The sequence below is a fragment of the Ursus americanus genome, chromosome 6 (genome assembly GCF_024610735.1).
Source record: "Ursus americanus isolate L20-20 chromosome 6, mUrsAme1.1.p, whole genome shotgun sequence".
Classification (NCBI taxonomy): domain Eukaryota; kingdom Metazoa; phylum Chordata; class Mammalia; order Carnivora; family Ursidae; genus Ursus; species Ursus americanus.
Window position 1 is genome coordinate 55772276 of NC_142132.1, and position 16596 is coordinate 55788871.

Here is a 16596-nt window from a genome sequence, read left to right on the forward strand (position 1 = left end):
CGAGAGAGGGAACACAAGCAGGGGGAGTGGGAGAGGAAGAAGCAGGCTCCTAGCGGAGGAGCCTGATGTGGGGCTCGATCCCAGAACGCTGGGATCACACCCTGAGCTGAAGGCAGACGCTTAATGACTGAGCCACCCAGGCGCCCCTGAAATCTTTAAAAAAATACAGAAGACAAGAAGTTCTTTTAAAATAAAATAAAATCATTCATATTTTAGACTTTACTCTCAATATAAGTATATTTCATTAATATTCCTTTTTTGTGGTTACGTGAGAAACTATCCTTGAGTATTTGTAAGTAGCATTCTCCACTCTTGTGAATTATAATCAATATTCTGCAAGATAATAATATAACTTGCATATTGCAAAGTTATCAATCCCTGATTTAATCTTTCTCTCCACCTAAGTGGCCAAACGCTTGTCAGCTGGAGATCTTTTCCAATTATTCACAATAGAACAGTCTGTTCATCTACTTATACCTAATTCAATATGATTGCTGAAACTCTTGTGACCCTTCTGAAACAGATATGCTTATCACTGTGTATCAATACTTGCACAGACAAACCTATGAAATGAGCCCTAGATGACCACAGGCTACCAGGTAAATAAGTAAACTTAAGGTCTAAGTTCTCTTAAACCTTTAAGGACAAATTTATCACCTTCTAAAATGTAAAATCAGTTTCATAGGACTCAAACACACTTGTATTATGATATATTCATATTTTCACTGAATACCAGTGAACACTCCACTAAAACACAAAAGAGAAGCCCATCCTTTTTCTGTTGTCCCTTAATCTTATCAAACTCACTGTTAAATTTAAAAATACATATTACCTTTAAACCTTGGTGCTCTATCTTTACTAAGATGAATCATCCTGAAACAATAAATTTCAAAACCTCAAAGCTGCATGCTCAAGTTAGGATAGGGAGGAAAAAAAAGAAAAGTTAGGATAGAGAGATGGGGGTATTCAGTGTTTGTAGTTTGATGTTTTAAAGATTTTATTTATTTATTTCAGACAAGAGAGAGAGAACACAAGCAGGGGGAGCGATAGCGGGAGAGGGAGCGGGAGCAGCAGGCTCCCCACTAAGCAAAGTACCCAATGTGGGGCTCAATCGTAAGACCCTGGGATCATGACCTGAGCTGAAGGCAGGCGCTTAGGCAGACACATAACGGAGCCACCCAGGCGCACCTGATGTTAATGCAGCTGTCACTAGTTAAGAGCACAAGTAAGGCATACTCAGAGGATGAGGGGGAAAAATATGTATTAACAATGAGCCTTAAAAGATTTTATGTTTTTTTTTTTTTACTCTTGGAAAAATGTTTTAGAAACTATTTGCTATCACATAGCACAAGCAGTGTTTAAACAGGGTTAAACCAATACTGGTAGCAATCCTTTCCTACCAAATGAGTTGTAAACATTCAAGTCCATTAAGGGATAACTAATATTAGTGAAGCACACATGGTATATCAGCTATTATTAGTTTCAAAAAGACCATGAGTTTTGGAATTTAACAATCTGAGCTGCTGATTCAAAAGACTGTGGTTTTAAAAGATGACCACTGGGCCAGAATAGAGAGGCAGGAAAAAATGGAGTCATATTTAAAACAACTGTATTGGTATTAGCTTCAGTCACCTGTTGGAAAGCACATTATAACTATAATTTTAACTTCTAAAGTAGTTCATGTTTCTCTATGGTCAGAATGCAGTCATTTTACAAATGGTCAAAAGAAATAGATGAGAAAATAGGTGAGAATACGCTACATCAATCCCCACACTTCAATATTATTATAATTGCATACAGATAGAAAAGCAAATATTTTGAGTCAAATCTACACACAACCCCTAGTCAATATAATTAATCTAAGGGTTAAAGATTCAATCAGCGGGACACCTGGCTGGCTCAGGAGTGGAGCATGCAACTCTTGATCTTGGGTTCCTGAATCCTAGCACTAAAAAAAAAAAAATTAATTTTATTTATTTTTTTAAAAGATTTTATTTATTCATTTGACAGAGAGACAGCACAAGCAGGGGGAGTGGCAGGCAGAGCGAGGGGGAGAAACAGGCTCCCTGAAGAGCAGGGGGAGCCCGAAGCGAAACTTGATCTCAGGACCCCGGGATCATGACGTGAGCCGAAGGCAGTTGCTTAACCAACTGAGTCACCAACCAACCCCAATAATAAAAATAAATTTTAGGGGCGCCTGGGTGGCTCATTCGTTAAGCGTCTGCCTTTGGCTCAGGTTATGATCCCAGCGTTCTGGGATCGAGCCCCGCATGGGGATCCCTGCTCAGCGGGAAGCCTGCTTCTCCCTCTCCCACTGCCCCCCCCCCCAACTTGTGTTCCCTCTCTCGCTGCCCATCTAATAAAAATAAAATCTTTAAAAATAATTAATTAAAAAAAAATCTCACAGGGTGCCTCGGTGGCTCAGTCAGTTAAGCATCCGACTCTTGATTTTAGCTCAGATCATCTCAGGGTCATGGGATCGAGCCCCAGGCTGGGTTCCGTGCTCAGCACAGAGTCTGACTGTCTCTCTCCCTCTGCTCCTCCCCCACTCACGTATGCACTCTAATAAATAAGTAAACAAAAACTTTTATTTATTAAAGATTTTATTTATTTATTTGAGAGAAAAAGTGAGTGAGGGAGAGCACAAGCAGGGGGAGGGGCAGAGGGAGAGGGAAACACAGACTCCCTGAAAGGGAGCCCAACATGAGACCCGATCCCAGGACCCAGGGACCACGACCTGAGCTGAAGGCAGATGCTTAACCAACTGAGCCATCCAGCACCCCATAGATAAAATCTTTGAAAGAAAAAAAAAAATCTCATAAAGATTCAATCAGTGATTCACCTGCTATTCTCTCAATGTCTCTTTATACACAGGAAACTTAAACTTTCAAATCTAAAAGTCACTGAATACGTATCACAGCACTTCAGCTAGATGGGAAGAAAGGGGAAATATTAAGAACAATTATTTCAGTGTAGGAAAAATGATATATAGGGCTGGAAAGACAAAACATCGTGAATACCATCTCAAGGAGTTTAAAATGAATTCTAAAATGCTTGAAGATATTTTTTGTAGACGAGTAAAAATAGTGGAAGATACAATAAACCACAATTCTGATGTTCTAACATTAACTCTCCTGTGACCATCTTTAAAACCTAAACAAATTTTTTCACTTTTATGGGCCTCAAATTCCTTATCTGATAGAGAAAGGTTTTGAGACAGAATCTAGGTCATGTCCCATCCAACTTTGAAAAATTCTTTGATTTAGACAGAAATTACAAGGGGAGCCTGGCTGGCTAAGTCGGTGGAGCATGTGATTCGATCCCAGGGTCATGAGTTTGAAACCCTCATAGGGTGTGGAGCCTACCTGAAGAAAAAAAAAAAAATGCTTTAGTAGTATCACATCTGACAGATACACTGAAGCTGAGAGAAATAAGAAGTAGCATATTCAGTATATAAGAAAGGAGAGCAAATAAAAGCAATTAGAACTAAATAACAGAGGGGTGCCTGCTTGGCTCAGCTGGGTAAACATCTGTCTTCAGCTCAGGTCATGATCCTGGAGTCCTGGGACCAAGCCCCCCACTGGGTTCCAGCCCCCCTATTGGCATCCCTGCTCAGGAGGGAGTCTGTTTCTCCCTCTGCACATGCGTGCTCTAATAAATAAATCTTAAAAAAAAAAACAAAAACTAAATAAAGGATAATAAAGAGTAACACTACCAAGTGAGAGATGGAAAAAAGAGCTTCCTGACTTAAGGATCTATGGTAAGCACTATGGATTAAGTTTGGGAAAGGCAAGGAAGGACCTGAAAGTTAGGTGAGAGACTTTGGCATATGAGCTGTAAGCAAGAGAAACCTGCTATGACACAGTTATTCAAATATGAAGTGCCCAGGGCCTAAATGTAAAATGGAGTATACCTGAGGCATTTTCAAAAGAGAAAAAAAGTCAAGATTTGATATATGACTGAATATGGGGGTTAAAGGAAAAGAAAACCAAAGATGATAGATAATGACACCTAGCAATCCAAAATCAGAAACAATTCAAATACTGATCTTTAATTTTACAACAGATTTCAGCAATACATTGTTAGCATGCATGCTTTTACTGAAGTTTTTAATATTACTTTATTTTTTTAAGTTTATTTATTTAAGTACTCTCTACACCTAACATGGAGCTCGAACTCATGACTCTAAGATCAAGAGTCCCATACTCTGGGGCGCCTGGGTGGCACAGCGGTTAAGCATCTGCCTTCGGCTCAGGGCGTGATCCCGGCGTTATGGGATCGAGCCCCACATCAGGCTCCTCCGCTATGAGCCTGCTTCTTCCTCTCCCACTCCCCCTGCTTGTGTTCCCTCTCTCGCTGGCTGTCTCTATCTCTGTCGAATAAATAAATAAAATCTTAAAACAAAACAAAAAAAAAGAGTCCCATACTCTTCTAATTGAGCCTGCCAGGTGCCCCTTTATATTATTTTAAATAAGTCATCTGTGTGAATGCAGTGAAATTTTCTGTCACAGACAGAATTTTCAAGATTAGCACAAATGCAAAATATCCTTGCTTGCTAGAAAATGGAAATAGCAAAAACTGAACATCATGTTATGTTATATACGAAAAGAGTAGTAATTATTATACTGCCCTCAAGAGAAAAATGAGTCAGAAATATAGGTACAGAGATCAAAATATTTAATTCAAGTTGAATTACTCAGTTAACTTTTTCTGTTCCATGATCATTTGATTTATGACAGTGGCCTCTGATACTAACATGTCTGGAATATTTCAAAGGCTGCATTTTTTTTTTTTTTAACAGAGTAAAAAACTGGCACCTAAACTATTGCCCTGATTAAGTCCTTATATGTCCTTTATTGAAATTTTTTCTCAAATTGTATTTGAAGCTGCCAGGAGAAAACTTGAGGCACTATAATTAGGTTGGAATGTTCTCCATTTAGGGGCACCTAGCTGGCTCAACCAGTGGAGCATGTGACTCCTGATCTTGGGGTTGTGAGTTCAAGCCCCATGATGGGTGTGGAGATTAAAGTTAAAAAAAAAAAAAAAAGTTCTCCATTTAGATGAGATGTCAATAAAACATATTTTAATTGCCTCAGGATTGAAAATTTAACTTTTATAAAAATGTGTGTGGCTCTGAAAATCAGCTCTAAAAAGACGAGATGATTAATCACAAATAAGACTGTAAGATGAAGGTAAGAAAACAGCAAGCTTTCAGGAAGCAGCCTGAAATATAGCACCTGGAAAATAAAGATTTTAATAAAAACAGTATCACTACAGAGTTCCATCTAGAACCTAATCCAGGATTTTTAGAGGAAAGCTAAGAGTAGACAGATGCTAACAAAACACTTGGCCTACTTACTGAAGTCATGATGTGTCAAAAAATTTGATTTTGAAAAACTATGATTAACAACAATCTCTAAGAAAACCCATAAATAATTTCCTACAGCACAAATAGAAGCTCTATTTACACAAATCCCACTATTTATATTTGGACTCTATTCCCAAATATGGAAAGGGAGATCTATATTTACTATTGACTTTGTGTTTGATAATTTTTTTTTAAAGATTTTATTTATTTATTTGACAGAGAAAGACAGCCAGCGAGAGAGGGAACACAAGCAGGGGGAGTGGGAGAGGAAGAAGCAGGCTCATAGCGGAGGAGCCTGATGTGGGGCTCGATCCCATAACGCCGGGATCACGCCCTGAGCCGAAGGCAGATGCTTAACCGCTGTGCCACCCAGGCGCCCCTGTGTTTGATAATTTTTATGAACGTTTGGTGTCTTCTTTGCTCAGTCTTAAAATAAAAACAAAAAAAGTATAACATTAATTAAGTAATTAAAATACAAATTTTTAAAAACAATTTTATCTATTTATTTTCAAGAGAGGCAGAGATAGCGAGAGAGAGCACGAGTGGGGAGAAGAGGGAGAAGCAGGCTCCCTGCTGAGCAGAGAGCCCTTCACAGGGCTCAATTCCAGGACCCTGAGATCATGACCTGAGCAGAAGGGAGTCGCCCAACCAACTGAGCCACCCAGGCGCCTCACAATACAAATGTTAAGAGCTATAGACAATAGGCTTCCACCTTAAGAGCTATTTAACTGGAACAATACAGATATCAATTTAAAACATATTATAGGGGTGCCTGAGTGGCTCAGTTGGTTAAGCATCTGCCTTTGGCTCAGGTCATGATTCCAGGGTCCTGGGATGGAGCCCCACATCAGGCTCCCTACTCAGTGGGGTGCCTGCTTCTCCCTCTCCTTGCTCCAGCTCTCTCTCACTCTATCAAACAAATAAATAAAATCCTTACAAAAACAAATGTCACTCATAATATTAATTATGTTCCTGACTTTGTTTATAAATAAGTAAAACAAATCATATGTAGAAAAAGCCAGGTAAAACATGTTTAGTTTACCAAAATATAAGTCCATAGCACTTGCTTCTGGACACAGAGCAATTGCTAATAAGTCCTGTTTCATTGAAACTAAGTCAACTCCAGAGCCCCCATTATTTAACATAAAGAAGTACCTGGATCTGAATTAAACACAATCTATAATTATTATTTCATAATCTCTTCAGTTGTCTGCAGAATTGATCATTTAACCCCCCCAAATGAAGAGTAACTGAAATAAAAACTCTGAAGTATCCATTTCTTTAAGGAGAAAGGTCACCAACATAACAAGATAATCATGTCCCTCAAATTTTAGAACACCCAAGTCAGAAGATCATAGTATCTCTGTAACTGACCTTGAATTAAAATAGATATTTTAAGTAAAAGCAGTAAAGATCCAGTATTAGAGATGTCATAAATAATAAATATATTCAAATTAACAGAAGAAGCTGCAACTTTTCTGGGCACCCAAGGAAACTGAAATTCATTCTGTAGAATCCATGGGAAACTTATTTAAATAGATTCAAACCTTATGTCAAATGGTTAAAAAAAAAAAAATTTTTTTTTCCTAAGAAGCAGAGGGAAGAAGCTTATTGAAACATTTTCAATGACATTATTTGTTGACCTTATTTTGAAAATGTATTCATTCTTTTATATCTATTTATCTTTCTCCTTTGCTTGATAAATTCTTTAGAATTCGGTTTTCCACTTTAAACTCCAACAACCGAAAAACAGTCATATATAGTTTTTCATAAAATAGAAAATTTTAATACATTTATTTTTAAATATAACATGTGCATACTGACACCTTAACATGCCAAATGATATAACCTCTAATCAATGAGTGGCTGCTAACCTAACTGAATCAAATAAAACTTAATTTAATGTTTGAAAAACTATATAACTATCCAAACTGCTGTGTACAACAGATTTTTTTTTTTGCTAGTTGATACAGGAATTTTTAAAAGCTTCACAAATAAAAGATACATCCTTTAGGAACCTTTTTCAATATCACACACAGCCTAATTCACATAGTTATACCCCCTCCCCAACCCCCAAGTTTACAGTACATGTGTTCAGTGGCCTGACCTGGCTGAGATACCGCAGTGGCTGTAAACTGAGTAGCCCATGGCGGATTCTTCTGTCCTCCAAACTGAGCCATGATGAAAGAAGGGAAAAAACCTTCACCTGTTTGTCTTCTATAGCAGCGATCTATTAAGAAAAAGAATCCACGTTTTAAAGTTCAAACTATAAATATCATTAAAGTATTATTAAAGAAATGTTTGTCAAGGACATCTTCGTAGATCATAGTATAAATAACAAGGTATATATACGTCCGATATGCAGCAAGAACATTCTACACCAAGTAGCTCACCAAAAACACCCAATTTCAACATATGACGTTAAGGGTAGAATCACAAGAGAGGCACTTCTTTCCGTGGCTACAAACTGTCACATTTAAACAGAAAACCAAGTGCTGTTATCTACCCAGTTCTTAACAGTAAGTACACAGCTTCAGGTTCAAAGAAAATAGAGCCTGCGTGTTTCTTTTGGCAATCAGTTGGGGGCTGAAAGTGGTAGAACCAATAACGGAAACTGAGACGAGACATTGAATAAAGGTATTTAAGACTATCATTTAAATAACGAACATATCCTTACTTTCTCGGGTTGGGAAGGGCCGAGGGGCTCCTTTTCTCTCCCCTCCCTCCAGGGGAAAGACAGTTGAAATAACGGATGCCCCCGAAAGAACCATCGCTAAGACCCCTCCCCCCAAAATCAAGCCAGAAAAGGCTAAGAATCAGCCCGCGCACCCCCTCCTTCCCCCCGCGACTCGTAGGGGCCAGAGCTCTGCCATCCATCTTCCTCCAGCCCCAGCTCCTCGCGGGACGCAGACCAGAGAAGGCGGAATCCTCCGTCTCACGAGACTGGGCGAAGCGCCATGAGAGAACTATTGAAAGTCCTGGTCCCCTTAACCCCCCGGCCGGGCAGAGAGCCTCTATCCCCCAAAACCGGCGCCGCCGCCAGCCACCCGACGCCCTGGGCCGGAGGCCGTGAAGCTAAAACTCAGCGGCCCCAGAGTGAGGGATGGCGCTCGGCAGTCCCTCCAGACCCGTCAAGCCGAGGCTGAGGGGCGCTGGGGATACCTGAAGAACCGCGGGGGGGGAAGGGGGGTCGGAAAAAACCGAAGCGGTGGGGGAGGGGCTGCCGCGCGGGGCCTGCTCCGACCCGCACAAAAGGGACCATGTCCCTCCCGCCCCAGTCCCACGAGAGCCCCACCGTCGCCGGCCTACGGACGCCGTGCTACCAAAACAGTCGCTCTCGGCCCTTCCGCGGATCCGACAGGACGTTAGGACCCCGGCTCCGCCGCCCGCTGCTCCAACCGCGAGGACCAGACCTTCACCTGAATCGAGTCCCGGCTAACACCGAGGCCATTTCAAACCCGTCAGCGTTAGGCGCATGCGCCAACTTCCCCCTCTTCCTCCACGCCTCTCCCCTCCTCCTCATCTCTGCGAGGAACGGCGCTTACGGGCTTACGTTCTACGTGCGCGCTCCCCAGCTCGCCTTCAATACGCTCACCGCTCTCACTACGCAGCTAGGGCTAGAGCGCGCCTGAGAAGAGTTACCTGGGCTTCCCATAACAATGAGCCGCCTGTGTCTGTTCGCCAGCTCTGAAGAAAAGACTTTTCTAAGGGTGGGCAGGGAAGAATTGGCGGTCACGTGATCCGATCAGCTCGCCGCCATTTTGTGTTTTTTCGCCTTTCTGTGTCTTTTTTTTCTAGTTGAATTCAAGTACTTGGAAGAATGGACATATCCTGTACCATCTTCCTAAGTTTTTTTTTAATTGAGATAAAATTCACTTACCATATAATTCACTGTTTTAAATATTTTGTACAATTCAGTGAGCTTTATTTTTTCCTATGGCCTTTATACAGTCCTAAGTTTTTGCAACCATCACGAACTCAACCCTTAGAAGAAACCCCTCCCCGTTAAGCAGTCACTGCTTAATCCCTGGCCCCGCCATCCCTTTACAGTCACTAAGCGGCTTTGTCTCCATGGATTTGAATATCCTAGATACTTCATATTAGTAGAATTATATAATATATGGTCTTTTGTGTCTGGCTTCTGCGGTGTTTAAGTGGGGTGTCTCTGGATCTGATCGGCCCCTTTCAAATGTGGAGCGACCCCTTCAGGTGGAAGCCAGTGGTGCAGGTGGTGAAAGAATCCACCTGAGGCTGAACAAAGGAGATAGTTTATTGAATACACCACAAGGGAGCCACCAGCAGGACAGCAGAGGACAGGCTGTCTGCAAGGAAGCAGTGGGTGGGGGGCTGTATTTAAAGGGGGAAGATGAGCGTGGCCACCTGCGGAATTCTCCCTTTTTTGGTAAATGTGACTAGTTGTAAGTAATTCATTGGCCATTTAGGACCTATGCATATTTTGAAGTGCTTCCCGGAATGGGCCCCTCAGTATTCAGCCAGGTGGTCTTGTGGACCCTTCTATATTCTGTTGCTCAAGCCTGTTTGCCTAAAAGTGTCCTCTACAGCTTCTTTAACTTAACTATTGTTTCTAAGGTTCGTGAAGCAAGTATCAGTACTTTATTCCATTTTATTGTTAAAACTAATCCTTTAAATGGATAATAGCAATTTGTTTATCCATTTGTTCTAAGTTGATCACTTAGGTTATCTTCACATTAGGGTGTTATGAATAATGCATCTGTGAATATTCACATACAGGGTGGTTGTTGTTTTTTTAACTTTTGTTTCCAGTTCTCTTAGGTATGTGCACAGGAGTGGAATTCTGGGTCACGTGGTGTACTTAAATATTGAGAAATTGCCAACCTTTTCTCACAGCAGTTACACTAATTTAATTACCGCACGCAATGCACCACATCCTCCTCAACTCTTTCTTTTTAACAAGTTGTTGTGGGACGCCTGGGTGGCTCAGTAGGTTGGGTGTCTGCCTTTGGCTCAGGTCGTGATCCTGGGGTCCTGGGATCTTCTCTCTCTCCCCCCTCCCTGCTTGTGCTCCCATGGGCGCGCTCTCTCTCTCTGACAAATAAATAAAATCTTTAAAAAAACAAGAAGTTGTTTTTGTAGGAGCGCCTGGGTGGCTTGGTTGGTTAGGTGTCAGACTCTTGGTTTTGGCTCAGGTCACAATCTTGCCCGTGGGGAGATCAAGCCACATGAAGGCTCCCTGTTCAGCCTGGAGTCTGCTTGAAGGTTCTCTCCCTTTGTCCTCCTCCGACTGTTGCACATGCACATGTGCTCTCTCGCCATCTCTCTTTAAAATTAATAAATCTTTTAAAACAAAAAAGTTGTTGTTATAGCTATCCCAGTATATGAAATGGATTTGATTAGTATCCCTAATGACTAACAAAGTTATCTTACTGACAATTTGTATATCTTCCTTGCAGAAATGTCTATTCAATTCCTTTGGTTCCCCTTCCCTGAACTTGGTGATTCTTTAGTATGTGTAATAAAAAATATATAACATAAAATTTATCATTTTAACCATTTCTAGACGTGTATAATACAGTGGCATTAAGTACACTTACAGAGAGGGGCAACCATTACCTCTGCCCAATTTTATTTTTTGTAACGATTTATTTATTTATTTATTTATTTATTTATTTATTTATTTGAGAGAGAGTAAATAAGCACACAGAGACAAAGGGGAGCAGACTCCCTGATGAGCAGGGAGCCCAACTTGGGGTTCAATCCCAGGAACCTAGGGTTCATGACTTGAGCTACAGGCAGAGGCTTAACTGACTGAGCCACCCAGGCCACCCTACCTTTGCCCAAGTTTAAATTTGGTTGTCTTTTTGACTGAGTCTAAAGAGTTCTAGTTCTACATATTAAATCTTTTTTTTTTTTTTTAAGATTTTATTTATTTGTCAGAGAGACATGTACACAAGCAGGGGGAGAACAGGAGGGAGAAAGAAAAGCAGACAGATGCGGAACTTGATCCCAGGACCCTGGTATCATGACCTGAGCCAAAGACAAGACGCCTAACCGACTCAGCCACACAGGCATCCCAACTACACATCAAATCTTTATCAGAGATATGATTTGCAGATATTTTCACCCATTCTGTGGATTATCTTTTCACTTTATTAATAGTGTCGTTTCATGCACAAAACACTGATTTTTCTTGAAGTTGAACTTATCTGTTTTTTTTTCTTTTGTTATTTTTGTTTGGGAGGAAAAATTTCCTGCTAGGCTCTAAGATTATTCTCCCTGATCTAAGAATTAAACTAAGATGAGACAGATTAACAGAAGAAAAGTCAAATTTAATTTAATTATATATATATGTGGGACATCCACATAAATATGAGAGATTCCAAAGATAGTCAAGCAAAATGAGGTCTATATGTCATAAGGACTAAGGAAAAGGCGGTAGGGGTCAGGGGCTTGTAAGGGAAGGAAGGTAATTCATAGGAAGAACAGAAAAAGTAAATATTTGGTAAATAAATGTTTGCCGGGCCATCCAGAGACAATGGGACATAGAGATCAAAGAGGCCTTGCTAGGTTCCTCCTGTCTAACATACCTAGTTCATATTAAACTATAGTTATCGACGGGGGTGCCTGGCTGGCTTAATCGGTGGAACATGCACCATTTGATCTTGTGGTCATGAATTCAAGCCCCACACTGGGCATAGAGATAACTAAAAAAATAATAGGAGCACATTTTTTTTTTTTTAAGATTTTATTTTTAAGTAATCTCTATACATAACGTGGGGCTATGACCCTGAGATCAAGAGTCCCATAATCTACCAGCTGAGCCGACTGGGTGTCCCTTTTACTATTATTATTTATTTACTTATGTTATCTTATTTTTATTGTATTTAAGATTTTAATTTTTTAAAGATTTTATTTATTTGAGAGAGAGAACGTGCATGAGCACAAGCAGGGGAGGGGCAGATGGAGAAGCAGACCCCCACCGAGCAGGACTCTGGAAACATGACTTGGGCTGAAGCCAGACCCTTAACTGACTGAGCCACCCAGGCATCCCATCTCCCTCTAGTATTAAATAAATAAATAAATATTAAAAAAAATAATTGGCCTAGAATAACCCATATGCCAAAAACACACATTTGGGGTGGCAAATTTTGCTCTCATACAATTATGGTTTTGGTGTCATACGTACGAAGCAATTGCCAAATGCAATTTTAGGGGGAAAGCTTCAGTCTTTTTCTATTACATATGATTTTAGCTGTGGGTTTTTTTCACAGATGCCTGTCATCAGGTTAAGAAGGTTCTCTTTTATTCCTAGAAGTACCTGGGCGTCTCAGTCAGTTAAGCTTGACCTCAGCTCAGGTCTTCATCTCAGGATCATGAGTTCAAGCCCTAGTCGAAAAAAAGAAGAAGAAGGTTCTCTTCTAGTCCTAGTTTACTGACACTTTTTATCATGAAAGGATTTGCATGTTATCAAATGGTTTTCCTCCATCAACTGAGACGACCGTGTGGATTTCCGCTGCACTGTGTTAATATGGTATATTAGATTGATTCGTTTTTGTATATTGATCTACCCTTACATTCCTGGGATAAGTCCCACTTGGTTGTGGTATATAATCCTTTTACTATGCTGCTGGGTTTGATTTGCTAGGATTTTGTTTGGAATTTTTGCATATGTATTGGTCTGTAGTCTTCTTCTTCTTCAAGATTTATTTATTTATTTGAGAGAGAGAGTGGGTGAAGGGGCAGAGGGAGAGAATATCCGAACAGACTCCCAGTGAACTTGGAGCCCAACATAGGGCTTGATTTCATGAGCCATGAGATCAGAAATCCTGGAGTCAGGTGCTTAACCGACTGAGTCACCCAGGCACCCCTGTGATGTTCTTCTTAATTTTTTTTTTTTTTTAATAATCTCTTTGCTCAACATGGGGCTGGAAATTACCACCCTGAGATCAAGAGTCACATACTCTCGTGACTGAGCCAGCCAGGTGCCCCTCTTGTGATGTCTTTGACTGGCTTTGGTCTGAGAGTAATACTTAGCTCATAGAATTGATTAGGAAGTGTTCCTTTTGCCACCCTTTAGAAATGCTTGAGAAGAATTGGGTTAATTCCTTTTCAAATATTTGATAGAATTCATTTTGTCCTGGACTTTTTTTTCTCAGTGGATAGTAATTTTTTTAAAGATTTTATTTATTTATTTGACAGAGAGCGGGAGAGAGAGCAAGAGAAAACACAAGCAGGGGGAGCAGCAGAGGGAGAGGGAGAAGCAGGCTCCCCAGTGAGCAGAGAATCCGATGCAGGGCTCGATCCCAGAACCCTGGGGTCCTGACCTGAGCCAAAGGCAGATGCTTAACCGACTGAGCCACCCAGGCACCCCTCAGTGGATAGTATTTCGATTACTGACTCAAAAAAATTTTTTTAAGGTTTTATTTTTAAGGAATCTCTACACCCAACATGGGGCTTGAACTTACAACCCTGAGATCAGAAGCCATGTGCTCTACTGACTGAGCCAGTCAGGTGCCCCTTTTCTCCCCATTTGTCCCAAAAATTCTATACTTGCATTTCAAATAATATGTCTTGGAAATTTTTCCATATTAGAATTTAAGTGTTTCCCCATTCTTTTTGCTAGCCAAGTAATATTTTTTGTATGAATTACCATAATATGTTTACTTAATCCCTTATTGATGAGTTTATAGGCCATTTTATTTTATTTTATTTTATTTTATTTTATTTTAAAAGATTTATTTATTTATTTATTTATTTATTTATTTATTAGAGAGAGACAGCCAGCGAGAGAGGGAACACAAGCAGGGGGAGTGGGAGAGGAAGAAGCAGGCTCCCAGTGGAGGAGCCTGATGTGGGGCTCGATCCCAGAACGCCGGGATCACGCCCTGAGCCGAAGGCAGACGCTTAACGACTGCGCCACCCAGGCGCCCCTATAGGCCATTTTAATTTATTTTTATTTTTGTTTTAAGATTTTATCTATTTATTTGAGAGAGAGCGAGACAGAGAGAGTACTAGCAGGGTGAGGGGCAGAGGGAGAAGCAGACTCCCCGCTGAGCAGGGAGCCCAATGTGGGGCTCAATCCCAGAACTCCGGGATTGTGACCTGAGCCGAAGGCAGACACTTAACCGGATGAACCACCCAGGTGCCCCTATAGGCCATTTTTAAAAAACCTTTTTTGGGGGCGCCTGGGTGGCTCAGTAAAGCGTCTGCCTTCTGCTCAGGGCGGAGCCCCATATCAGGCTCCTCCGCTATGAGCCTGCTTCTTCCTCTCCCACTCCCCCTGCCTGTGTTCCCTCTCTTGCTGGCTGTCTCTCTCTCTGTCAACTAAATAAATAAAGTCTTAAAAAAAACAAACAAACAAACCTTTTTTTGGGTGGCGCTTGAGTGACTCAGTTGGTTGAGTGTGCGACTCTTGGTTGTGGCTCAGGTTATGACCCCATGGGTCCTGGGATCAAGCCCCGAGCCGGCCTCTGGGGTTGGCGGGGAGCCTGCTTGAAGATTCTCTCCCTTTGCCGCTCCCCCCACTGGCTTGTGCGTGTGTGCACTCTCTCTCTAAAATAAATAAATAAATCTTAAAAAAAAATCTTTTTTGGGGGGTACCTGACTGGCTTAGTCAGTAAGGTGGGCAAATTTTGTTTGGCTTGAGTCCCACATCGGGTATAGAGATTACTTAAAAATGAAATGTTAAAATATATATCTTTTTTTTAATGGAAAGAAGTATTTATTTATTTATTAAAAGTAGGCTCTACCCCCAAAGTGGGGCTTGAACTCACCACCGGAGATTAAGAGTCTCATGTTCTCCCAACTGAGCCAGGCAGGCACCCCCTATGTAGGGCATTTTTTTAAAAAGATTTTATTTATTTATTTGACAGAGAGAGAGAACGAGAACACAAGCAGGAGAGCAGCCGAGGGAGGAGAAGCAGACTCCCCGCTGAGCAGGGAGCCCAGTGCAGAGCTCAGTCCCAGGACCCTGGGATCATGACCTGAGCTGAAGACAGACGCTTCACCGGCTAAGCCACCCAGGTGCCCCTATGTAGGGGATTTTGAATCTTTTGCACTCAAGCAGTGCTGCAATAAACACCCTCATACCTAGGTCATTTCTCTCTTGTAAAATTATATCAGTAGAATACATTTCTAGCAGTAGGGTTGCTTGGTCACAGATCTTGTGAATTTACAATTTTAATGCATCTTGCCAACTTGACTTCCATAAGGTCACACCAATTTACACTCCCACCCGCAATGTATGAGAGCATCTGTTTTCCCCTACACTTGCCAAATAGTATATTTTCAAACTTCAAAGCCTGCTCATAGGTGAATAGCACTGCGTCTGTTATCCATTATCGTGTAGCAAACCATCACAAAATGCAGTGGCTTGAAATAACCACTTCTTAGTATCTGCAGGCTCTGTGGGATGACAGAGCTCAGCAAGATGGTGGTGGCTTAAGGTCTCTGGTTTGCTTGCAGTCAGATGGCAGCTGAGGCTGGAGACTTCTCATCCTGGCCTGTCCAAGGTCATCTCTTGACTCACATCTGGCACTAGAGTGAGTCCTCCTTGCCTTTCAGCCTCTCCAGGAACAGCCTGGCCTTCTTTATGACCGCTCAGCCTCCAAAGTAAGGAAGGGGATAATGTCAGCTCAGTTTGAACGAGGTAGAATAATAGATACACAGAGAGGGAGGAAAGGAGATGATGGCTCTCTTTGGTAGCCTGATGTAATTTTGGTTAGTATTTCTCTCAGTATGAGTGAGGCTATCTTTTCATAGGTGTAAGACACATTTGTATTTCCTTTCCTAGTAATCAATATTCATTTCCTTGATTCTTTTTCTATCTGGACGCTGATCCTTTTCTTCTTAATTTTTGGGAGCTCATTATCTTAGTCCTTTGTCATATCACCTAAAAATATTTCATGTTAATTTTTAATTTTTTTAACTTGGATTTTGGAGCGTTTTACTGTGCAGAAGTTTTTATCTTTATGTAGTAAAATTTATAAAATTTTTCTTTTATTTCCCCTGAATTTCTAGGGGGGAAAAGGCCTTTCCCACTCTGATTATAAAAAAAATAAATTCTACAATGGTATCTTCTAGAATTTTTATTTATTTATCTTTAAGTTTTCAATTCATTTAGAATTTATCCTAAGGAAAGGAGTGAGGTAAGAATCTAACTTTGTTTATACAGATGGCTAACCAGTTATTCTGATTATTCGGTGAATAATCCTTCATTTCCCCAGTGATTTGGACCGCCACCCTTAAAT

The 16596-nt window shown here is 40.9% G+C and overlaps 1 protein-coding gene across 4 annotated transcripts in view; it reads right to left on the reverse strand.

Moving 5' to 3' along the window:
• CCAR1 (cell division cycle and apoptosis regulator 1) overlaps nucleotides 1–8880 on the reverse strand; it is a 54377-nt gene extending 45497 nt beyond the window's left edge. For 2 of the 4 annotated variants that reach the window (XM_045783312.2, XM_045783309.2), the window contains exons 1-2: nucleotides 8664–8865; nucleotides 7476–7598 (exon numbers count right to left, since the gene is read on the reverse strand). In XM_045783312.2, the coding sequence (XP_045639268.1) occupies nucleotides 7476–7548 (73 nt within the window). In that variant the 5' untranslated portion in view covers nucleotides 7549–7598; nucleotides 8664–8865. Of the gene's footprint in view, nucleotides 1–7475; nucleotides 7599–8663 lie in introns of all 4 variants that reach the window. The other 2 variants (XM_045783311.2, XM_045783310.2) reach the window with 2 other exon arrangements.
• Nucleotides 8881–16596: the final 7716 nt, after the last annotated feature.